The sequence below is a fragment of the Alligator sinensis genome, unplaced genomic scaffold, assembly GCF_000455745.1.
Source record: "Alligator sinensis unplaced genomic scaffold, ASM45574v1 scaffold161_1, whole genome shotgun sequence".
Taxonomy (NCBI): Eukaryota; Metazoa; Chordata; order Crocodylia; family Alligatoridae; genus Alligator; species Alligator sinensis.
This window is the reverse complement of record NW_005841974.1, coordinates 3014315-3038583: the sequence shown is the minus strand read 5'-3', so window position 1 is coordinate 3038583 and position 24269 is coordinate 3014315. Positions and strand designations below refer to the sequence as shown.

Genomic DNA, 24269 nt, shown 5'->3' with positions numbered 1-24269 from the left:
TCCTGCTTGATTTTGTGTTATTTTTATCCAACTTACCACTGCACTGACCTCCATGGGCACCACTGGAGTAAATTTCACTGATGGCCTGGGCTGTTCAGCACTTCAAACCCTGGATCTCTTGACCTGGAATAATAAACTTCCCTAAAGTATTCCCAGCATGAAGATCAGATTCCAGGAGAGATTCTTAATATTCTCAGGCAGCTCTAAATAAGGTTTTATCTGCTAGATGCGTTTGTTTCATTGAGCGGTTTCTTGTTCAGCCCTGGATCCATGGCTTTCTTTGACGTACAAAGCGTTATTAATTGCTTCTTCCTTTCCCATTGCAGGCACTATGTCGCTACCAGCACATTTGGAACGTTGATCTACATTTGCGTCCTGCTGTCCTTGGAGGCATAATGAAGGAGACAGGTGGGCATTACAGAGAGACCATCTAGATGCTCTAGCTCAGCGATTTTCAAACTGGGATACATTGCCCTTTACTGAGGGGTATGTTTCTAAATTTTAGTAATGGCACTGGAACTTTGGATTGGTCAATGCATGATGAATAATGGCATTGCAATGCATTGATGTTACTGTCAACAGTCTTCCTAAGGAATGAATGTGTAGGAGGTATGAGCAGCAATATCTTGCTAGTAAAGGGGTATGTGGCCAAAAAAAGGTTGCAAACCACTGCTCTAGCCAATCACTGTTTTGCAAGAAGTTGTGCTATTAGAGGAGCATTCCCACATTGGCAGGACACGCTGTGAAACAGTACATAGCTTCTCCCAATAAGTGCAGAACAGTGTAGACATAATTGAACTGCCTTTAAGTTGACTATCTGGGGTCCCAATAACAGTATAATTGTGGCAACCTACGGATCAGCACAGGCTGCAGAACTATTTCAAGGAAGAGAAAAACTTAGTCTGTTCCAAGTTCTATACGGTCACAGCCAAACTGTTTCCAATTCCTGAGCTAGCCAGTGACTGCCATGTTGACATACCCCATGCCCTCTGTGTCTTGGTTTCCCACCTTTCAATTTGGAGTAATAATCACTTTACAGTACATCTGCCTATTTTTTCTGAACTGCTCTAGGCCAGACACAAAACAATACAAGGAAAGCCTGTATCCTATGTTACAGATACCACAGTTATCCCTTGTAACTGTATCATCTGAACCTCAGAATCCTTCCTCTTTGATGCAGTGCTCTGTTCTCTGGGCCTGACTGTTCACAAGAGTTGCAACCACTGAGTATTAAAAACAGATAGTCAAACCAGTACAACACCCTGGGTAGACATTGCTGTCTTGATTTACAGTTGGGTATATTCGTTTAGGCTTGTATCTGAAAGTTTACTAATGCAGGCAAAATGAAAAGGAGCAAAGTTACGTCTGTTTTCTTAGATGAACATAAAACCTCACCTTGAGTTCTGCTAGCCTGTGCTTGATCAGACCTAACAAGTCTAATTGAAGTTTTAATTGGAATCTCCCATTTGAAATTTCCCTCCTCCTAAAAGGTAATCAGGCCCCAGCTATGTTGCCCAAACGTGGGGAGTACATGATGAAAGATATAAAGAGGATGGCAAAGTATTATCAAGTCCCGCTCCAGATTCCCAAGGATTTCTTTGAAAGTATGGTGAAAAAAGGTGAGTAAAGGAGGCATCTGGGCCAGTGGGTGACGTTACAGTGGTGGAAGTCTAGTTTCATATATTCCTTGATGCTCTAGGTTAAGATGAGTTGATAATCCTTATCGTCTTCCCACGTTTCTGACCGCTGTGGAAGCCAGTGCCTAGTTTAATATGAACTGAACATCTTAGGAGAGGCTGCTAATTAAAACTGAAGCCCTGGCTCTAGGGAATGACAAGGTACAACTGGAGTAATACCCACAAGCAAATATAGAAGCTGATGGTGAACTGAACTACATGAGGCACAGAGCTGAGTTTAGAAATATCCTATTTGTTTGCAGCTAGAAGAACTGGGCTCCAGTCCCTGCTGTTCATAGGGTCATATTACTTTTGACCATTTGGACAGCTAGCAGAAATTCCTAAGAAATATTTGCAAATCCTGAAAGTCTCAGATGTTAACTCATAATATTATTCAACCAAAAATTCATAATGGCAAATGTGATGTATGTTTGTTATAATGCTTCTTTTAAAAGGTGGTTCGGTTATTTATTGATTATTCAGTCGATTCATCTGCTGCCCTTCCCTACGGAGGCAGCTTACAGTAAGTGAACAGAATAACTTACAAAACAGGAAAACAAACAAGAAAAGATAACAACTTAAAAGGCAAAGCAGTTTCCATGTACAGGTGTTCTAATTTGTCGAGAACTAATAAATACATCAGGGAGAATCAGGACAGAACAAGAATTAAAACCTCCTAAACTGTTCCCTTCATATATGTGTATAACTGGCAAAATGTGTGCTTAGGTTAGGAAGTGCACCTACCTCTTAGCCCTTACACAGAATTTAAAATCTGCAGTGTCCTATGCAGCTGTTAATGAGCCAGTGCTTGATTTTTCAGAGGTGCCAGGGGACCCACAGCTCTGATGGAAATCAGATGAAGCTGCTGGAACTTTGAGATCAGGTCTCGCTTGTTTCTATTTGAGATCTTAGTGGAGGCAACCAAAATTGCAAGCCAGTCTTAAAAGTTTGGCCTGTTGTTTTGGACACAGATAAAGTGTCCATTACACTCCCATCTGTGTCAGAAATTAGTGTGGACCATATTGGCTAAAGCCATTCTCTTGAGTATCCCAAGTAAATCTCACTCAGCTCTATCCCTACTAAGCCCTACTGTAGACTTGAAGAGCTAGCTGTGTTGGACAGTCTTAGGGAAATCACAAGTAGAGGTGACCCTCTAACATGGTCAAAACCTTCATAGGTTACCTTCTATGCTCTTGAGGTACATTCCCAGGAAATGCCAAAGTGATCACCCTGTCCTGGTGTAACACTAATGCAAATTTCAGTAGTCACTGCTGATCCTGTTCATCTTCTCAGTGTATGTGTCTTTGTCTCCCCATCAAACCCAGGCAGCCTTTCTGCCATGCGCTTTCTCACAGCTGTTGATATGATACAACCACAATTTCTAGAGCCTATGTCGAGAGAGCTATGGATGCGCATCTGGTCCCGTGTAAGTACTCTACAAGCTCCACATCCAGCACCTTTTCCCATCTTGCTCCACACGTGCCCTCAGTCAAACACAGAGTACGGACAGAAAGCACTTGGAAATGTCACAGCAGGAAGCTTAAGACTATAGTGGCTGAAGGATTGCTCCAAGGGAAGTGCTATATTTTCATGCCAATTCAATTGCCCTTTCTTCTGGTGCATTGTTGCTTTACCAGGAACCCATTGCAAAGAGCTCATAATCTGCTTCCAATTTGAGTTATGGTAACCCTTTTTCTTTCATGTGGGTGATTCGCCAGCAAGATCCCTACCTTTAGGGTGGGGGTTATTTTTTTTCTGATTCCCTTTTTCTTAAGCTGAAACAGATTAAAGTGCACTTTCAGACTAGTTATTCATTAACAGTTAGTTATTCCTAACAGACTAGTTATTCATTTAACTATTTGCTTTCTTCCTCTCATTAGGATGAAGATATCACCCAGCCAGACAGTATTTTGGATGTAAGTTTCTTGCTGTCACTATTGCTTCTGCTTTCATATGTTAGATGATCACATGGAGTTATGAAGACCTTGGACATAATTTCCCAAGACACTCTGGTTGGAGCCTTTTTTTTTCTTTATAAAGCTTAGGTGAATATTTATGCCGCTATACATTTTTGGGTTAATTTCCCTAGGAGGATGTCCTAGAATGGACAGTGGGAACCCTTTTCATTGCATTTTGTTAACACTAGGAGGGGAAAAACATAAGCCACATTTAATAGCTCGCCAGAGAGAGGGGAAGGTTTTGAGGTTTCTTTTGTTTGTTTGTTTCTATAGAAGGTTTCTAACTAAAATAAACTGTGATTTAGAAGCTGAAGCATTCAGTGGTAGTGCTGGTATATCTAGATTCTATTCTCAGATCCCATTTATGCTGTTCTTTTAAATTGCTCTAAAATTGTACATACTTTTCTCCTTTTTCTTCTATTTTTCAGTTCTCTAGCTGTATCTGAGAAAAAGACATGTTGACAGCATTTGTCTGGGTGGTCCCATTTTGCTACTCACCAAATTGCTGTCATGGGGCCTAGCCACGCAGTCTCCAAATGGTTCCATCTCTGGAGTCAGAACATAGCTGTTTCTGTCTTTAGATAGAAATCTTCCTCCCTAGTATTTTCTAATTGCTGGAACTCACGGTCTATTTAAAGGCAAGATCCCATGTCCAATGAGATCTCTTAAACACATTCTTTTTCAGAATCTCAGCAAAATTTCTGGTTTATAGTTTCTGTCTTCAAGAGGTGCCTGATAGGTGTGGTTAAACATTTATGGTTGCAAAAAAGGGTTTGCACAAAGTTTCCAGTCATACCGTTACTTTAAAGATAAAGTACAAGAGTCTACAGAAATTCAAAAAATGAACATAATACCCATGCCTAGGTTAGCCATTCCTTGAAAATCTGTGGCTGTCCACCTTTATTCAGCAAGACAGGCTGACAGCTTCATGTTGTGTCTTGTTCAGTTGCTTGTGTGAAACTAGGCTGTGCCATGCTACAAAAACACACAGCCCAAAGCTTCCCGAAATCTTGGCAGTTTACGCTATTGTAATCCAGATTGTAGCATTAAAAGAATTATGTAACCAGCAAAGTCCTGTAGTGGTTTTATTCCTGTTGGATTAAGCAGCAGTTTATTTATGAGTGCAATAAGTTACTGTGTAGTAATGTTAACATGCTTGCATTTGTACAATGAACTATGCTGGCTGTCCTTCAGCTGCTGTTCCACTCTGCTTTGCATTCTGTCCTCTTCTGTTTATCTGTGAGCTTTCTACTGCTCTCTGGCCATGTGACAAGATATGACTTCTCTGTTACAGAGCTGGTTGGCATGTTGGCAGCCTACTGCCCACAGTCTGGATCAGGCCTGTGGACATGGAATTGCAGCAACATTTAGCAGCAAAGGCTTCAGCTGTGGACACTTTTCATGCTGCCACAGAGAGAAGTGCTAGCTGCAGGAGCTCTCCCTGTGCTGCTTCAGAAAAGCAGCAATGGTGGCAACTGGGTCCTAGCAGGCTCCCTCCCACCTGCATTTGACCCAGGGTGTGTTGTTCTAGCCCATAGATGGAAGAGGTTGCCTACTGCTGTTCTAAAGAGTTTTCAATCTCTCCCAGTTTTGTACTGCCTTAGAATGACATCAATGTATTCTGTATCCTTGCATTCATGGACAATAAGCTCTCCATTCCTCTGATCGAATGAGAGGAGGTTAAAGAGCTTGGCTTCAGCTTAGCAAAGTAAAGACTTTGGAGTGATAAACTTGTTGTTAGTAATTATGTTGGGATGGACTAGGGTTGGGAGGAGAGTAGGTATAAATTCCAGGGAGGGAGAACAACTCCTTACATTTGAGGATAGTGATGGCACAAGAACAAATGGGTGTAATCTGTCTCTGAATAAATTCGAATAGGCCTCCCAGCCCTTAGAACCATGGGGTTCATTAACAACCTTCCAGTAGGAAGACTGGGAGCAAATACCCTAACTATCTTTAAAATGAATAGGTTTATAAAAGAGATTATATGATGAGGACTCAATGGACTGGAAGGTGTCTTCCAGTCTTGTTTTCTGAGTTGTGAATCAGAGTTAGTTATCAGTTGGTCCTTTAAGCTTGTGTTTAAGGTTACCTGAAGGCCACCATTTATATCAGATGACCCCAAATTAAGACTTTGGCGTAAAAGATTAATCAGGTATTATTCTCCATCTTAATTTTACAAACAAATTAGCAGAAGGATTGTACACATCTGTCAGGCAGTGTTAGCAATAGAAGTAAATTTTCTAATCTGGCTGACCCACAGCTTAGTCATGTGGTTATGCTATCATTCAGAATCTATATTCCAAATATATGAGTTTTGTGTAGTTCTGTCTCTAGTCCCTATACTGTACTTCCTCCAGGACCACAAATGGAACTCAGGATCATAGATGTGTAGTATTCTAATTTTGTCTACCAAATGTTCAGTCCACTGTGTTCCAGAAGTAGTCATTAATGGACTTTCAAGGACTTACAAAGGCTGCAGTAGAATTGCCCAATGGTACTGAGGTGCATTTATAGGTGAGCGAGAATCTGGCCCTTTACATGTGATGGAACTTGTTGTTCTGTTTTCTTTAAAAAGAACTGATCCATTTCATTCAGGCAAGGAAACAGCATCCTTTAGAAAAAAACTAATCTGCAAATTTTGGTGTGATATCATACAACATAGATGATCTCTAGGACACTTTATTTGCCTGTTTAGATACCTGATATCACACATTAGCAAATTCAGAAGTTGAGAGGTATATTGATAGAGCTGGGGGCTGAGCTACCCATTTCTACCAACCTTCCAGTAATGAAGCTTACCCCAGCAGCTTGCAGTAAATTACCATTTCTATCATAGTATCACTCTGAATTCCATTCTTTATATGTTTGCCATGCTCCTTCTATTTCTGCCTAGACGCCTTACAATTCTTCTTATTCCACTTTTCCTCTGCCTTTTGTGGTTGAAAATGTTTCACTTAGACTAAGTTCTCCCTTTCCCTTTTTTTCCTCTCCATGTAAAAGCTGCGCAAAAAAGCCTGGAAATATTGAACCTGGGAAGTTGATATCTATTCTGCTTTCCATTCAAAAATCTATTAAAAAGTGCCTTGGTATAATCAACAAGTGTGAGCGAGGCCCTAACCATCCTGCCAGAAAATTATTTAAGAGGAGTATTTTGTTATTTTTCAGTAATAAACCTTCAAGCAATCAAGACTGAAGATGCACTTGTTTATTGTGTCACTAGCATGAAAGTGGTTGATGCTCTGATTCACATTTCTCTCTGTCTCTCCAGGCTGCAAGGAAGGCTGGGCTGTCCTCAGAGCTGGCCCAGCAGCTACTAGAAATGATACTGTCCCCTGAAGTAAAGAATCGCTTAAAGGAGGTAACAGAAGAGGCACTAAAATATGGGGTGAGAACCTCCTATTGCTGCAAAGTGTTAGAACTGTGGATGCTTTCTCTGTAATATATAAAGGTGAGAGAGGATGAAGGGGATGATGACAAAATACAAATGGTTCTATCCCTTTCTGTTAGTTTACCTTCTAAATTCATGTTCTAGAAATTCACTCAGTACCCCAGAGTTAGTTTCTGTGATCCTGTTTAGGAAACAGGTTTGATTCCTGCCCAATTCCAAATGGGTGTTAACAGGTGGGAGTGCTAAGGAGTTCAAAGCCCATGCCTGGGGCCAGAGCACTCTACTGCTATGTATAGAAGTCTGGTTTGACTGGTTTGCTTACTAGCAAGGGAAGGTGGTGCTTTGGAGGTTCTGTATGGCTCAAGCTTTGTGCATAAAGCCTAGGTTTGAGATTGAGGAAGATGAAAAGAAGATAAAAAATGGAAGGGAGGGAACAGTTTTTCATTGGAGAATTTGCAGTACAAATTGGTGTCACATTCATTTGGCTCATTCTCTTTGTGACTCTCCCTGTTTTGTTTTCATGATGGCATTAGGCATTCGGGATGCCAACTGTTGTGATCCATCTTAATGGTGAACCTCAACTCTTCTTTGGTTCTGATCGCCTAGAGCTGCTGAGTTCTGTTTTAGGTGTGTATTTTAACAATTAGCTACCTGCTGTAATCGGTTATATAATGGGAAAAAGTGAAAGTGTCTGAGACTAAGAATTTTCTTCCCACTTGAAGAATTGCATCAGTCTGTCATCCAAGGATCATCAATGATTATATTATTTCTGCTAGACTATTAATACAAAAACATTGAAGAGATTGTGCCAAGAATTGCAAGAGAGAGGGCAACCAATGTACATTTGATAAGAACAAATCTGTCAAATGAACTTTATTTCCTTCTTTGCTTGGGTGACCAGTTTGGTGGATGAAAGAAATTCAGTAGGCATAATGAATGTGGGATTTTTAATACAGTCCCATGTGACCTTGTAAGCAAACTACCCTATTTACCCAATCCAACACAACTTCAAATTGAAAACAACCCATCCGTCTCCCCCCCCCCCCGAGTATTTAGATTCTATACATGGAAAATTATAAATTTGTTACAATTTTCCACATAAAGAATGTAATTTTTGGAAGGTCATCTAAAGTCCGTCGCCCCACCACTCCTGGGTGGAAAAAATGTCAGCCAGAGAGCAGGCAGCCAAACTCCTACCCTTTGTTCCACTGCCTGACCCTCCACACCTTGGCCCCACCTTGCCCGTGCCTGGCTCTTGTACCCCCCCATCCCCAGTGCCTGCCCCCTCGACACTTTCTGTCCAATTCCGCGCCCCTTGCCCCTTATGCTTGTGCCTACTCCCCTGCTGCCTCATGCCTGCAACCCTGCCTTTCCCATACCTGTGCCTGACTTCCTGCTGCCTCTCTCCCTTGCCATATGCCCCCTTCTGGCCACTTGCCCCCACACCCCTCCCCCTCCACCGCTTACCTTCTGTGGTGGCTTGACTTCAGTTCCAAGCAAGTCAGTGGTGCCATCCCCAACCCAGCCCAGCTAGGCATCAGGGTGAGGGGCAGAGCCAAAGCCAGAGCTAAAGATAATTGAAGGGGGGCAAGTGGCTAGGGGAGAATAGTGGGGCAAGCTTCGTAGTTGCCCTGCACTCCCTCCCCAGCCGCACACTGTGGTGTCCCACACGCACCCCCTGCAAAGTCTCCCCAATCCAACTTCCCCAGCCATGGGGCCCTTTCCCAGCCACATAAGCCACCCCAGCCCAGGGCAGGGGGTGGCTCAGCTCCAACTTCAGCCCCAGGCCTGAAGCCAGGGCTGTAGCTGCCACCTGTCCTGGGCTGGTACTCAAATCTAAGATAAGGCTTCTTCCCTCTCCTCTCCTCTCCTACCACATTGATTAGGGGGAAAATCATCTTGTATTCAAGTAAATATGGTAGCAAAATGTGCTTAATAGAATTACAGTTACAGTACAAAATTAGCTGAATGTCAGCAGTAAGAAGTGACTACAAATGGGTCACTGCCAGGAAAGCAGGAGATTGATGGTAGGGTTCTTCAGGGGTGTAGCAGGTGCAGGGAAACTATCTCCACACACAGTCTTTCAGTCTCTTCTTACAGGCTCACAGCCTCTGGTAATTGCTCTTACTCCTCCAGGGCAATCTCCCTCCTAACAAGAGTCAACACAACATAGGACATACACAGTCTCTGATGCACTCACAGTTTCTGGCCAACTTCCAAGAGAAAAGCACTCCAGGCAGGGTCTCCCAGCACTGCTCTGCTGACCCATCAACTCTCTCCCTCTTGGCTCCCAGCTTCTCAGTTGCTCAGCTCTGTTTCCCAACTGTCCTCCTGTCCCAAGCTCCTCTCTCTAGAAGCCTAACTCTCCCACTGCAGTTCCTTGCTGCAAAGTGTCTCTCTCCCTGGCTCTTTTCCCCAGGAGCCTTCTTCCTGTGGACAAGCTCATTATCTGGATCAGTTGGCCCAGTCCTTGTAGGCAGCCTGCAATCATATTTCACTTTCTTTAGCTGAGCTGTAGTCCTTACCAGCCTGCAGACTGCTCCCAGGCCCCTTGAGTTAAGTCTGCCCCCAAGGCTCCTTGAGCTGGCAGACTGCCAAGCTGCTGCAAGAGGTCTGTTCTGGATCCAATGCTGTTTAACATTTTTATTAATGTCCTGGATGTAGAAATAGAGACCTTCCTGCTCAAGTTTACAGATGGCAACATAAAACTATAAAAGGTCTGTGTCCCAATGACAATATTAATGTAACATCACAGCTATTTTTTTCTGAGAAAAGCAGGTACAGAATCATCTAGCTGCAGGCAGTGCTGCTCTTCATGCTAGACTCTCTGCACATTAACATTTAATGTTTTATGCTTGTTTGTCTCAACAGGAGAGAAATGGCTGGGACCAGTTCCTGCATCTCCAAATCCCAAGTTGTGATAAATTCAGGTGTAATATGTGAAAAGCAGAAGACAAATAACAGTTTTCAATAAATAAAGCAATAATGCCTGTTACAAAGACATAGCATCTATCATGCAGAGGGGCAGGAGAAGAGTAGCAGTATTTCATTGGGGACCTCTGTAAGAAGGCTCCAGATTTTCCAAGGTCTAAGCTCAGTTTCATAAGTGCAGAGCCTTTCAGCAGGTAACAGTGATCTCTTCAACTTCTCCTCCTTAGGGACAGGTTTTCAAGGCAGGATGGGATCATGGTAGCACTAAGTAATAATACATTCTAATGGTAATAGCGCAGCTTTGGTTGGCTGATGAGTTTGAGTAAAGTTCTGTGTCACTGCTGGACTGCATGCTGAAAGTAGTTTTCAGTCTGGCTGAAAACAGTTAAACCAATTTCACCCCCTGCAGAGAGCGGGGTGAGAGGTTCCTATCTCAGTCTGCTCAGTGCAGACAGTATTTGGTGATCAGTGAACTAGCTGAGGAAATTGTAAGTTACAGCTGCAAACTCACCCATCCTATCTACAGGGCCATGAGTTCTGTCATTGCAGTGCCTTTTGCGTATGTGTGTAATCCATGAATTGTCATGTTATTACCCTCACTTCAACACTCATTTTGATTTCCTATATGATTTATCATATTGTGATTTGTTTCTGTCTTCTGTCATTATCATAAATAAGTTTCATCATGTTAACCTGGAAGTTTTGTATTTTGGGATGTACTGGCTGTTAATCCCAAAACGTAAAATACTACTATAAAATTACTTTGTCAAAACAATATCCTGGCGTCCATTTTATTCTACTTGGGTACTTAAACTATGCCCCCCCGCCAAGGTATTTCTCTACCTGTGTTAATTGTCTCTTAGGATGTGGACATACAACACATTTACTGGGTGCGTCTACACATTTATTGTGTGTAGTTTACTGAAGAGTACACTAATTAGCTCCACAGTAAATATCTCAAGTCTACACGATCAGCCCTATTAGGCCGCAGGAAACTAATTAACTTTGTAGCAGTGTAGTACTTGTAAATACAATTAATATGCTGTGGATTTTTTTCGTGTGCAGCAGCGTACGTGTAGACACTGACCTGGCTGACTGGGGTGCAAAGTTGCTTCAGTGCAGGGTCTGCCTGCCAGCTAGCCCCACACTGAAGCACCCTCATGCTTCAGCCAGCCCCTCCACAGCACGTTGAGCTGGTAGGAGCAGCACCAGCCTGGCAGGCTGACCCCCCCGGGCCTTCTGCCAACAGGGACTTCTTTTACCCAGCTCGACATGCTACGGTCCCGGGCACACGTTCAAATAGTGCACCCCAGAGCAATGAATCTGGCACAATATATACCAAAGTTTATTGCTGCATGCTAATAGCATGCATAGACATGCCCAGAGAGAACTAATTTGACTTCACTGTGGAGTGCAAATTGAGTTCTGGGGTAAAAATATGCACACTTATACCAATATAAATCATGTAACTCTGAGAAAAAATTGCCCTTCAGAAAGGCTCTCGCCACTACTCCCACTGCCGGTCCAGGAGGACGTGGAGGGGGGTGGGGGGGAAGCACGTGCCCCCAGATCTTTTTGGGATAGGCAGGGCCGGGGTTGCACCGGGCTGTGCTCCAGGTGGGTGGCGGAAGGTGCTGGAAGCAGGAGCTATGCCCTCTTGCTGCTTGCCCAGCCAGGGCAGAACAGAGCCACTGCACTGCCTCCAAACAAGCAGCCGGAACCGCCTTTGCCTCCCCACACCTCCTGGACAAGACGTGGCTTTGCCCTACCCTGCCACAGCAGATGTGTCCAGCATCCTAAAGTCAAAACAGTACATTGTGTATTGTACAGTACAGTGTATTGTAATTTACAAAGGTCGTAAGTGTCATTTGTCATAACAGTTGTAAGTCAAGGACTGCCTGTATATGCTAATCCTAGGACTTTCTGCCCCAGGGCAGACAGCTGTCCAGGGACAAATGTAACGTGTTCCTAGCCTAAGGCTCTTCCCTTCAGCAAATCCAGAGAGAGAAATAGAGAGAGAAACAATATTAATCTCATATTTTATAGTTATCAGTGCTTCTCAAGTGATCACCTGTCCTTACTTCTTCCTATTCCTCATCCTGACTTCTCCAGACTAGATCTCATTAGCTATAAGAAACCTTCATTGTGTGATTAAGAGCCCTTGTTGTAATGGCAGGTTGCAGTGTAGAGTGCAGGGTATCTGCTTATCCCATGCTTCTCAGTTTTGCTGGTCGCCATGTTGGGCTGGGAATTTTTTCCTCTCCAGTTGCTGGAAGTGTCAGAGGTTTTTATTCTCCTTCCTTGAAGGCATTGGGTATTGGTTCCAATGAAGGCTGGGGATTTTGACTGGAGTATGCTGATGCTCCTGCTGGGAGTGAAAAACCTAGAACTTCTTGGCTAGAGAGTCTTGCTTTTCCTCTCAAAATTAGATTGATTGCTACATTTAGACTCAGAAGAATTTTACCCCATGATCAGATTGGCTTTGACAGCAGCAAGGAGGGGGGATTTGTCTTCCTGTGCATTGGGAGAGCTGGGTCTTCTTCCCTGGATCCCTCAAGCATATTTTAACAAACTACTTCCATGGAGCAGTAGGACTTGGACTGTGCCCATATCCCCCTGCTTTACCTGTAGCAAGGTAAAGGGTGTTTTTGATGTTTTGGGCATTCTGCCTAGTAGTTGTGCATGGGAGTTGTTCTTAGAATTTGTAGGGATCCTTGTAAAAAAGCATTGCCTAAAACGGTTTACATAGGAACCATCCTGCCTTGAACAGGGGCTTGGACTAGGTGATCTCCAAGGAGGAGTACTCAGCACTGGTCTGTAAGTGCAGGGAATGGATCAGGAAAGCCAAGGCTGCTACCAAACTCCATCTGGCCTTGCGTATCAAGGATAATAAAAAGTCCTTTTTCAGATGTGTAGGGAGTTGGAAAAAAAGCAAGGGTAACATTGGACCCCTGCTAAACCAAATGGGACAACTGATAACCGACACCCAGGAAAAAGCCAACCTGCTTAATAGGTACTTCACGTTGGTCTTTCATCAGCCCAAAGGGACCGCCCTGCCTAGCATGATGCGGGACAGCCAGGGTGAGGGCGTATTTATACCCAGCATTGGTGCAGACCTAGTAAAGGATCACCTTGAGAGGCTGGACACCTTCAAGTCAGCAGGTCCTGACAGATTACACCCTAGAGTACTCAAGAAGTTAGTAGGTGTCATAACCCAACTATTGGCAAAAATATTTGAAAACTTGTGATGCTCAGGTAAAGTACCTGAAGACTGGAAGAAGGCCAGTGTGGTACCCATCTTCAAGAAAGGGCATAAAGCAGATCCTGGGAATTACAGGCCAATCAGCTTGACCTCAATCCCTGGTAAGATTCTAGAGAAAATTATCAAAGAGCCCCTTCTTGATAAGCTGGTTGATGGCAACATCCTGAGGGACAGCATGAGTTTGTCACGGGTAGGTTTTGCCTGACCAATCTCATCTTCTATGACCAGGTGACAAATCACCTGGACAAAGGAGAAGAGATTGACATCATATATCTGGACTTTAAAAAAGCCTTTGATCTGGTGTCCCATGATCCCGTCATGGAAAAATTGGCAAACTGTGGCCTTGGCCACACCACAGTCTGATGGCTGGGAAATTGGCTCCAAGGTCGGACCCAGAGAGTAGTAGTCAATGGTAGCAAATCATTATGGTACTCCGTGACTAGTGGTGTCCCCCAACGCTCTGTCCTTGGACCAGTTCTCTTTAACATCTTTATCAATGATGTGGACATTGGTGTCAGAAGCTCACTGGCCAAGTTTGCCGATGTTTATATGCAGTGCATCCTGCCATGTACCTCCCTCCCCACCTCCCCCACTCCATTTTTGTTTTCCTGGTATGCCGGCACTTTACAAGATAGACATTATGGGGTTTTTTGGCATTCCAGCCTAAAAAGCATTGCCTACCCCTATTCTAAACCTTTCCTCCAAGTCCTGCTTTTTGGCTTAGGCTTAGCAGTTAACTGTCTGTCAACAATGATCAAATGCAAGGAGCCTCCCTCATGCTCTCAGCAGCAAGACCTATGCTCTATTTACAGTAGACAGCTACCAAACAGACTTGGAGTATGGATAGAAAGACCTTATATCCCAGTTTAGCTGGGACAGTCCCAGACTTTGGAAGCTGAACCCAGCCTGCTGGTGAGAATTAAAAAGAGCATCCAGTAAAAGCAGGGGCCTGGTGTGCAGGTGGGCAGGAAGGCAAAGCATTGCAGAGCAACATTGTCTATAATGCCTGCTATCTCTTCACCTCAGTTAAAGATTTACTTTTGTTTATCAAGACACTTGTCCTTCAGTACAGTTGTGACGGGCTAGCAGGCAGTGACTTAGCCCAGCGGTTTTGAAAGGGCAAAAGATGATTGGAGGACTTGGGATTCCCTTTCCTCACCAATCTGGTAATGATTTGGCCCAGGGGTTTTGAAGGGGTAAAAGATGATTGGAGGACTTGGGATTCCCTTTCCTCACCAATCAGGCCCCAGAGACTCACCCTCTGTGTCCCCTGATTGGCCCCTTGGGTCACCTGGAGGGGGATAAAAGGGGCGGTGCAGCTGACTCAAGGGAGACCAGCCAGGGACCACAAGGAAGGAGCTTCAAAGAGCTGGGCCAGCAGGGCAGGAGCAATTGCCCCAGAAGAGCCTGAAGGAGTGGGACCTGCAGGCAGCAGTTGGATCCTCAGCAGCGCGGCATGTGGCTGGCAGGAGAGGCTTCCTGCTGGGCTCCAGGATCGCCTATGAGAGGCTGTGGCCAGCAGGAGAGGCTCCCCAGATCCAGAAAGGATCTGAGTAGTGACCTGAGAGGTTCCCAGCCCTGCTTCCAGCTCCTTCAATAAGAGGCCCAGCAGCTTGATGTAAGGCTGAGGCTCTGGGAAGGTCAAGACCCTTAGCAGATTGGAGTAGTGCCAGCACTGGTGGCTGTATGTCAGTGTTTCTGCCTACCCAGTGGGAGATCCAAGTTTAAGTCTCAGCTGGGGTGACTTGGGGTTAGCGAGCTAACAAGGAGCAAATTGTCTTGCAGTGGAAAGGGGCCATTGTGTTTTCCCCCTTTCTCCCCCTCCAGATACCTAGGCCCTAATTTTCTTGTTATTTGACATTTTGTATTTTGTGCCTTTCTATTTTTCACCAACCACTATTGTTTGCTCTGCTGTTTGTGTTATATGTACATATGTTTTCTATTTTGTTAATCCTGTCTTTTGTCAATGATTGTAAGTGTCTAACCTTTGTTGAATCCTGCCCCCTTAGGGCATTGTAGTGTCCCCTATACCCCCTGGTTTATGCCTGTTATATTCCCAGTACTGTTCTTTCATTAACAGGTATATGGTTAAGTCCCCAGTGGTGGTTTGGCTCTGCTCTATAGGGGGAGGAGAGTCCCTACAGCTCCCACAGAGCTTGTGCACCTGCTTTGATCCCTTCAATTGGAGAGGGGGTACCTCTTGGAGTACCGCCCAGGTTACACAGTATTTTGATCACAGGTGTCATAGAAACACAATGGATCTCGTGCTATCATCGTGCTCAACAGCAGTAGCCCCACTGACTTGGGAGAACAGAGGGGACAGGGGCAGTGTCCCAGATGTCCTAGATTTCCTTACAGTCAGCCTAAGTATGGATGCATTTGAAGCTATTTCAAAAGTGGAAAATTTCAAAAGGGAAATTACTGCTTGAGAATGAGCAGCAGGTGCTATGTGCTAAGTCATATGCGGACAAGCTAGGAATGACACATGTAGCTGAACTGCTCCAATTAACTGGGTGAAACAGTTGTAAGTACTAGAACGGAACAGCTGCTACTCTGGAGCAAAAGTGGCCCCCTCCCCTTTGAATGGCTCCAAGTGCATGTGTGCATGTCTGCTGTGTTCCATCCAGCTCAAAAAACAACAATGAACTTCCTTATTATCTGGACTTTGGAAGCTCTTTCTAATTAGTCTAAGCATAGTTTTCACTAGAGACAGAATCATAAAAGAATACAGGAACACAATAATTGCTGAGTGGTTCAGACTAATGGTCATCCCATATCCTGCGTCTGACAGTGGTCAGAACATTTCAGAGGAAGCTGTAAACCTCCATAACATGCAGCCATTCAATACTGATATGTTTGCTTATTTGTTTCTTTTTTATTTCTATTTTTTAACCTGACTTTCTACGGTTGAGAACAAAAGAACAGTGCTAATGAACAATAACACATCTTCCAACACCATAACCCTAGAAAAATCTGAGAGGCTTGAAGAGAAAGAAGGCTAAGAGGTGTGCCCAAGATTCTTAGCTTAAACTCTGTGATAATATTCAGAAAGCAGCTGACACAGGTGATGGCCATAGAACGTATGAAGGCATCAAATGAGCAACTGGTCCAGTCAAGAAGAAAACAAGTCTGCTGAAAGATTTAAATGGAAATGTCATTACTGATAAACAAAAGCAACTTGAACATTGGATTGAACAAGGGGTGGGCAATTATTTCAGCTGGAGGGCCACTTAACGAGTTTTGGTGAGCTGTCGAGGGCCGCAAGGGTAGCCCCATCCCTTCACAAGTGCCCCAGCCCCTGGTCACCATTTTGTGACCAGAAATCCAGCCCCCTAGGCCCTGATTTTTCTCACCAGAAGTCCCTCCGCTTGCCCCAGAAGTACACCATGATCCAGAGGACTGACAGTTGCCTACTACTACTATTTAAATATTATACATTTCCTTTATAAAAGGACTAATCTACTGTGCAGTGAAGTGTCACTCTGTAACCATGTGCTAGGCTACTGTGCAGTAAAATATGCTAATGCACAGTTATCTACTACCTAAAAATACAGATAGTAGTTTAACTGTGCATTTGCTACTGCGCAGTAGGGCATGTGTAGATGTTGGTCAGAAGCAATTTGCTCCTGGTCATCCCAGGCAGCAGGGGATCCACTACTGCCTGGCTAAGCCCCATATAGTCAGAGCTGTACTGCCTATGGGGGCAGCTGTCTCGCCACCATATAGGGATTGGGACTTCTTGATCCTCACATAGCTGGGAGGTAACAGCCAAGACTGCTGTACCCCAGCCAGGTGGTGATTAGGTCTAGTGGTAGGGGGAGGCATCCCCACCTGCTGGGCACAATGTCCCCACCGACACACCTTCCCCAGCCACCTGGGGATTGGACCCAATCCCCAGGTGGCTGGGACTCAGCAGTCCACCAGCCCAGCCCCCTGCCCCTTGCCAGCCCTGGCTGGCATCTGGGGGAGTCTGGAGTTCCCCCTGACTGCTGCAAAGGGGAAGAGCAGGGCAGGAATATCCTGGGTCTCACCTGCTCCAGTTAGGACCAAATTTGCTCCCAACCCAGGGCACATGTAGACCCTTTCATTTTTTAATGCACATTAATTTTACTGTGCATTAATAGCACATATAGAAATGCCCAAGGGGTGGCTTTCTATCTCTTTTCTGGTCATGACATCTGTGGTCATCTAAGTGCCAAAAACAACATGTCTGCTCAGGTAGAAGTTCTGCTCTTGGCTGTGTAGCCTATGCACTTGAATCCACAGTAGACTACACACTGGTTACATACATAACTTGGCAGGTATGCTTGCCTCTTCTGGGTGTATAGTAGCATCTAAGGCCAGAAGATGTAGTCATCCAAAATGTATGGCTACAGGGATTCTAGAAGGAATAAGACCTTTTTATTTCTGCCTTCAGGAGCTCTGTGGCTAAGGCCTGGGTTCTAGTCTGGGTCCTTGCCCACATTAGGGCCAAAGATTCCTTTGTCTGTTTTTGGTTTGTTGTTGGGGGGTTTTTTTTTTTTGTTTGTTGTGTTTTTTTTGGTGGGGGGGGGGGGGGGATGTTTTGCAATGGCAAATAAATGCAAAAGGCAGTGGCTCAGCGTCAAAAGCAGTGCTATAAAAGTCAATATATGCTGTTTGTTTTTTGGCATAGTAATTGGAGCGCTCTTCTAGGAAGTGAGGGGGCTGACATTAAGCATTGAAACAAGCTACCTAGAGAGGTTGTGGCCTCTCCATCCCAGGAAACTTTCAAAAGTGGGCTAGACAGATACTTGACTGGGTGTGTTTAATCGGGGTAATCCTGCCTTGAGCAGGGGGCTAGACTGGATGACCTCATGAAATTGCTTGCAACTCTACTTTCCTATGCTCAGTCTGTGTACACACTTAATTGTCAACAAGGAGAGGCTTAACTATCCAGGAACTGAATTCCTGCCTGTGTGTACATGACATTTTTGGAACTTAGATGACCAAAAATTCCATATAAACAACCAGAACTGGGCACTTAGATTACCAAAAAAGACATAAAATGCCACCCCAAGTATCCTAATGTAAATATATTTTAAGCTGATCTCAGGCTTTGACAAACAAACCTTTCACGTACAAAATTAATTTTATGACCCTTTTTCTTAGGGTTCATTGGATATTGATTATATAACAACAGAAAATAAGTCAAGATATATCTTTTTATATACTTTTGCTATTTTTAACAGCAATTGACAAAATAGAATATAAAAAAAATAAATTATGTTTGTTAGTCTAGTTTGAAAAACGTGGTTAGTATCTTGGCTCTGAAAAATCTCATAAAACAGCCATAATAGAAAGCAATATTCTGATACAATAATTAATTCTATAAAAAATTTCTAGATTTCGTACTAAGTCCCCCAAAATATTATTTTACCTGTGTGAAAAATTCCAGTGCTACTGAACACAATGGAAAAACTAGGACATAAAATAATTTGGCCAAATATTTTTATTCTTTTTGGCAAGTTTCACCTAAAATAAACCAGAAGTTACTAGTATAGGGTCCAACAGTTTGTTTCTAACAGATATTCCACAAAATTAAGGTTCTATCAGTAAAACAGTTAAAGTTAAGTGCAGTTCTAATCTGAACATGACTATGCAAAAAAAAAAAATGCTCCTTACTGCTTTTTGGGGATATTCAGAAATGTCTGTTCAGTTCTTTGGTGTACACTTCTTTCCATGTTACTTCTATTAGTGACCTACACAGGTCAGAAATACCAGAAAGGCAAAAAGTGCCACTAATGACAATATTTCTAACAGATGTGACCAAAAGAATGGCTATCTATCTATCTATCTATCTATTGTTATATAAGGAGTTTGCACTGTAGCTTAGTTACTACTACACAGTTAAAAATTCTATATAGAGTAGTTTCAGTTTGACACATACATATCTCTCTGTATTCCAGTATCTGTTCATGTTTTCAGAAAGACATGTTATAAATAGCATATTCTGGTTTTGGTGGTGGTGGTAAGTTTTTGTAGGTTTTATATCTGTTTCCAAGTGTAACTATCATGAGGAGGGGAAACTGGAAAGGTATAAACAGTTGTATGTAAAATATCTATATTCATTTTTCCGTTATAGTTTTTGTGCTGAAGTAATTCAAGGTGAGACCTAATACAGCTTTTCCATCTCTAACTTTTAAGATATGTCTGTGTGGAGGAGCACCATTGGGGTGCATTTTAAAGAGGGAATTGGGGAGCAGTGAACCTTTGGTGTCTGCCACTTTAAGGGCCTGAGCAGGCTGTCAGGCAGCCTGCAGGTGAATGCAGAGCCCATCAGGGAGTCATAGGACAGCCAGCTGGCCACCTGATTGGAGCTGGGCTGCAGAGACTCGGCATAAAAGTAGGCCCTGAGAGGCAAAGCTAGCAGTTGCTGCAAGGAGCTGGAGAAAGAACATCACCCAGCTGAAGCTGCTGCTCGTATAACAATCTGGAGGTTCAGAGAAGGAGCTGTGGGGATGGAAGATGTTCCTGGGGACCCAATGGGGTCTCAAGACCTGAAGAGATGGCTGGGCCTAAGGAAAGCTAGGTCAGCCTAGGGAAGGGGCTGAGAATGGTGGGTCTACACAGGGGCTAGTCAAGCCCCTAATTAGAACAGGCAGGGGTGAGTTCAGGGGCTCAGGTAAGCCCTGTTGAATAACGGGCCTCATGAAAATCGCTGGAGCTCTAGGCCAGCCCAGCTTGGGGTGCCTGCTTTATGTTGGGGCCTAGGGGGGACCCCTCTGGAGTAGGAAGGCGGGAGCTGCCAGGCTGAATTTCTGACCCCCTCAATTGGTCAATGTAAAGGGGCCAGGGCTGAAAGGCCGAAGGGCAATTGAGCCCACCACAAGGGTCAGGCCAGGGCTGCAGAGAGTCATCTGGCATCCCAACTGGCCTGATGGTGGGGTCAGAGCCTTGAAGATGCTGAAGATCCCCTCAAGGGTGGGCATCACAGCCTAAAGAGAGTAGGGGTTAGCCAGCATGTGGGCTCCTATAAAGGAGGCTGAAATACAGCCTCTGCATGGGAGGCATCCAATAAGGGGGTCAGAGTAAATTGAGCCAGTGACTGAGACTAGGCCAGCAGAGGGAGACTGCAATAGAGTCCCAGAGTGCATAGTTCAGGGAGAATACCCAGGAGCCTGTAGGGGCAAAGAAAGACCAGGGCAGGTAGGCTTGCATTGGTCCTGGGGAATGACCTAAAACTACACTCTGCTGGGGAGGATGGTGTGGTGGGGCTGCTGGTGGCAGGGCAGCCCTCAGGAAATGCCCCACCAGTACCTCCCTAGTGAACAATGAGAATGAGGTGCCATAAATCCTCGGCCTCCACTGCCCTGTGGGTGACCATATGGAGGGGAAAGGCTAAGGGAGCACACCTTGACAGAAAAGCAACAGGCTTGGGCAACAACACAGAGGCCAGGAGGGCCTAAGACCTGAGAGTGAGGCTTGAGCAACAACATGGAGGCCAGGAGGGCCTGACACCCAATGCCTAATCAGAGGGAGGCCTAGGGAGCTCCAGGTATGTCAGGTATGTAGATGCCTGAGGCCTGAGTGGGCTGTAGGCCAATAGTGGGGTCCAGGCACATCTACAGGCACCTGAGTCCCATGGGGTGAAATGCCCTGTAGCCCCAGAAAGGGGGTGGAGTAGTGACCACAGTAAGGGGTCTGTGGAATGGGGGCCGCAGTGATATAAGAGGGTCCACAGTGATATAAGCCTGTGGAGAGGCACTGAGCCCAGAATGCACGTGTGAGTTGAGGCCCTAGCAAAGCACATACAAGTTGAGGCCCTGGTGAGAGTGCCTGTGGCCAAGGTAAGTCTTTGGATGCCTGAGGCCAAGTTTGGGCCAGAGGCCAAGTGTGGCCCAGCAATGGAGCCAGGGGAGTACTACTGGTAGTGATTTGGACGCCAAGGCATGGGACATGGTAAGGGAAGGTCAGACCTGTGTATAATGCCCTAGGCATCGGGTCATTAATTGGGCAGCCTCCTGTATTTTTCCATCAGTTTATTTACTACAACAAGGCATGGCAAGTGAATCAGGGTGAACTGCCCTAGACAGATAGGCAGGCCTCATCATGGTCTCTTCTAAATCTGCAGCGGTTTTCAGGGTCCTCTTCTTGGTAGATCCCATCTGTAGTCACAATCCAGGTACAATGAAGAGGTGTCAGACACTTTGCAGTCTCACCATTATTTTTCGATACCTGGATAGAATAAAGCCACCATCCATGCTTGCCCAAACTGTGAGTAAAGAAGTTCCAGCTGGTCACTGTATTAACTATCTTTGTTTGCCCTGGACGAACCCCTGTTGTGATCCAGGATGACAGCCATTTGAACCAGAAGAAGACCACGTTTCCATCCAGCAGCTTGAATAGTGGCCTTGCACTAACTGTGACACTAATATTATCCCAACCTTGGTTGTTCACGTAAATGATAAGGGTGGAATGTTCCTCCTCTAAATAAGAGCAAAGCGAGAAAGACATAAGATATGCTGCAAGCACTTGAAGCTCCAAAACACTGATATAGTGAAGGCCTTTTATCTTTAAATTGTCCACTGAGGGGTTGTGGTCACATACTTTCTGTGCAGCCCACATTTGTTGTATCTTTTATAGTAGGATACCTCATTCTTCATCCATCTGGATCCCAAGTGAGTCTGCAGTTCTGAGTGGCTTTACCCTCCCTCCCTTTGTGCCCTCCATTCCTGCCATTCCCCATAGCAGAGTCTGTGTTCACCTCCTTTTCGCATGCAGTCTCTGCATGGCCTTTTCTTCCCCTATGCCAAGGTCCTCCCTTTTCCTTCCACATGGAAGGGACTGTACGTGCATACCCTTGTTCCCTTCCTCCCTCACTGCAGTGTACCTTTTCTCTTTTCAGGACCATTGAATTCTCATTAACACCTAATATCTAATTTTGCGGGCTCTGTTTGTCCCCTTATCCCTTTCAACAGTTTTTGTGTGAGATCATATAACATTATATTGCAGTTGTGAAATTCTGTAGATTGTGCAAAAAGTCTTTCTTTAGACTTTTATTCCTTATAAGATCTGTAGGATTTTTGAGTAATTTCTGTAGAGCCTGAGGCATCTTTTATATTACATTTAATAGAACTTTTTTATCAGGGCTACTTAAATGAAAGGGACACTACTACAAGATGTGGATCTTCTCTCTTGGGCATGAATTCACTCTTTCTGACTCTTTGCTCCCGTGTTAGCACAGCCCCCTACATTAGCTTGATACCATCAGGTTTCATAACTCCCATTTTTCATGGTCTGAAGTTTTCATAATGCACTAGATTTCTGGGTTTGTCCAACCTTGACTCTCTCTTATTCACTTACAATCATTCAGTGTGCTTCAGACAACAATCCAAAAGAAGTGGGATGGAAAAGAATACAGAAGCTTTCATCCACAGCTTATCTGACCCTTATCTGACACATCTGGTGCATCTACATGAGATGTTACTGTGCAGTCATTACTATGCATTTATTTAGTACTTGTATTAGCAAGCACTAAATAAATGCACAATAACAAGAGTTACTGCACAGTAGTGCTGGCGAATGTCTTTTAGGTGACACTACTGAACAAAGTCTAATAATACTGCATGGTAGTGTTTTAGCAGTATCCTGGCTGTGATGTGCTACTGCACAGCATTTTTCAGCTACTATGCAGTCAGCGTCTTGTGTTGATGCACCCAGAAAGACTCTTGCAAGACAGCAGGCTCTCTCCAGTGAGATTCCTAATATTTCCTGTGGCTGACTAAGCAAGAATATCCTCCTTTGGTAACTTCAGAATGTATGTCATTTTTACAATGAGTCTTCCTATTGTTTATACTTACCCATTTTTTACCAAAACTTGTTTCTTCCTGGATTACCAAAGGAATAAAGCCAGCCTGCAAAAAGGGAAAAAAATGTCACTGGACAGTAGTGTGGTATCCAAGAGGCAGTACAGTCTACTAATCAGAGCAAAACTTAAGGGTTTGTTCGTCTCCATTCTAATTGAGAAACTGAATAAAGATCTCTCTGTATCTCCTCTGTCTAACACTTATATCACAAAGTACTTCTATCCTTATCTTTTGGAAAGGGGGAGGGTGGGGGGAGAAATTACCAGAAGTTCATCTCCCTCACTCTGAGGGCCTTGTCACATGTTACTTTTAAGCAGCTCCTGGAGCTCTTAACCCCTGGATTGTTTGTGCATTATCACTTTTAAACGGCTTAAAGCTCTCTTATGCAGGTCAAAGTTACATCACTCCAGGACAGGATTCTCTCTGATCCACATGTTAATGTGTAGCCATTCCCAACAGATGTGTCACCCAAGTTGAAGTCCTCCAGTATCGCAGGATGCAGTGGTCCTCCTGCACACACCTGTTCTGTGTGGATTCTGCATCACCCCTCTACCACCTCTAAATCAGCCCAGCACCACATGGGCAGTGTGTGGCAGAGCTGATCCCTCCTCTCTCTCTCTCCCTCTTTTCCCCCTCTTATCACCTTCATCCTTGTGGGTTCCTCTCACCACCAAGCAAAAGGTGACTACAGTGCCTCACATTTTTCCTGCCAGACTTTCTGCCATCCCTTGCTCCCATAAAAGTTCCTATTTGCCCCTCATGCTCCACATCCCTGCCTCTTCCTCCCTTCCCTCAGTGCTGAGCCAGACTTCTCCTCGCTGGAAACAGCCATGCAGCCCAGAGGTTTTAATAAGAGCTCATCTGAGCCACACACATACACCCAGCAACTGCCAATCCAACCCTTCCAAACCCTTTCCAAGCCCACTCTCTCCCCTGCATGCTGCCGTGTGCCACCTGCTCCAATCAGGGACAGAGCAGAGGGCTATTTTTGCTCAAGTTTCCCCTCTCAGCCAACAGCCTTGGTGAGCATCAGGAATATCCAGCCTGGCCAGGAGACTGAGGCATCTGGTCAAAGCAGGCAGCACTGAAGATTCATTGTAGTGAGCTGGGCTCAGGAAAGCCCCACATGCCCCCTGAACTGTGATATGCTAAGAGAAGGAAAGTGCCTCTCCCAGCCTCTTTTCACCCCTGGAATTAGTGTGAGAGAGAGGGTGGGGGTGGGGT

At 44.6% G+C, this 24269-nt stretch overlaps 1 protein-coding gene and 1 long non-coding RNA gene across 4 annotated transcripts in view; one reads left to right on the top strand and one right to left on the bottom strand.

The window, feature by feature from the left end:
• The window catches only part of GSTK1 (glutathione S-transferase kappa 1), a 13265-nt gene extending 2532 nt beyond the window's left edge, over positions 1-10733 (top strand). The window contains exons 2-8 of one of the 3 annotated variants that reach the window (XM_025200760.1): positions 327-408; positions 1491-1619; positions 3002-3102; positions 3557-3592; positions 6906-6995; positions 7559-7652; positions 9897-10733. In XM_025200760.1, the coding sequence (XP_025056545.1) occupies positions 327-408; positions 1491-1619; positions 3002-3102; positions 3557-3592; positions 6906-6995; positions 7559-7652; positions 9897-9946 (582 nt within the window). In that variant the 3' untranslated portion in view covers positions 9947-10733. Of the gene's footprint in view, positions 1-326; positions 409-1490; positions 1620-3001; positions 3103-3556; positions 3593-6905; positions 7023-7558; positions 7653-9896 lie in introns of all 3 variants that reach the window. The other 2 variants (XM_006020960.3, XM_025200761.1) reach the window with 2 other exon arrangements.
• A 10059-nt stretch (positions 10734-20792) lies between these two features.
• Positions 20793-24269, bottom strand: part of LOC102385588 — a 16473-nt gene continuing 12996 nt past the window's right edge. Inside the window, exons 2-3 of the long non-coding RNA XR_323484.3 lie at positions 23040-23093; positions 20793-21665 (exon numbers count right to left, since the gene is read on the bottom strand). This is a non-coding gene — a long non-coding RNA (uncharacterized LOC102385588). The remainder of the gene's footprint in view (positions 21666-23039; positions 23094-24269) is intronic.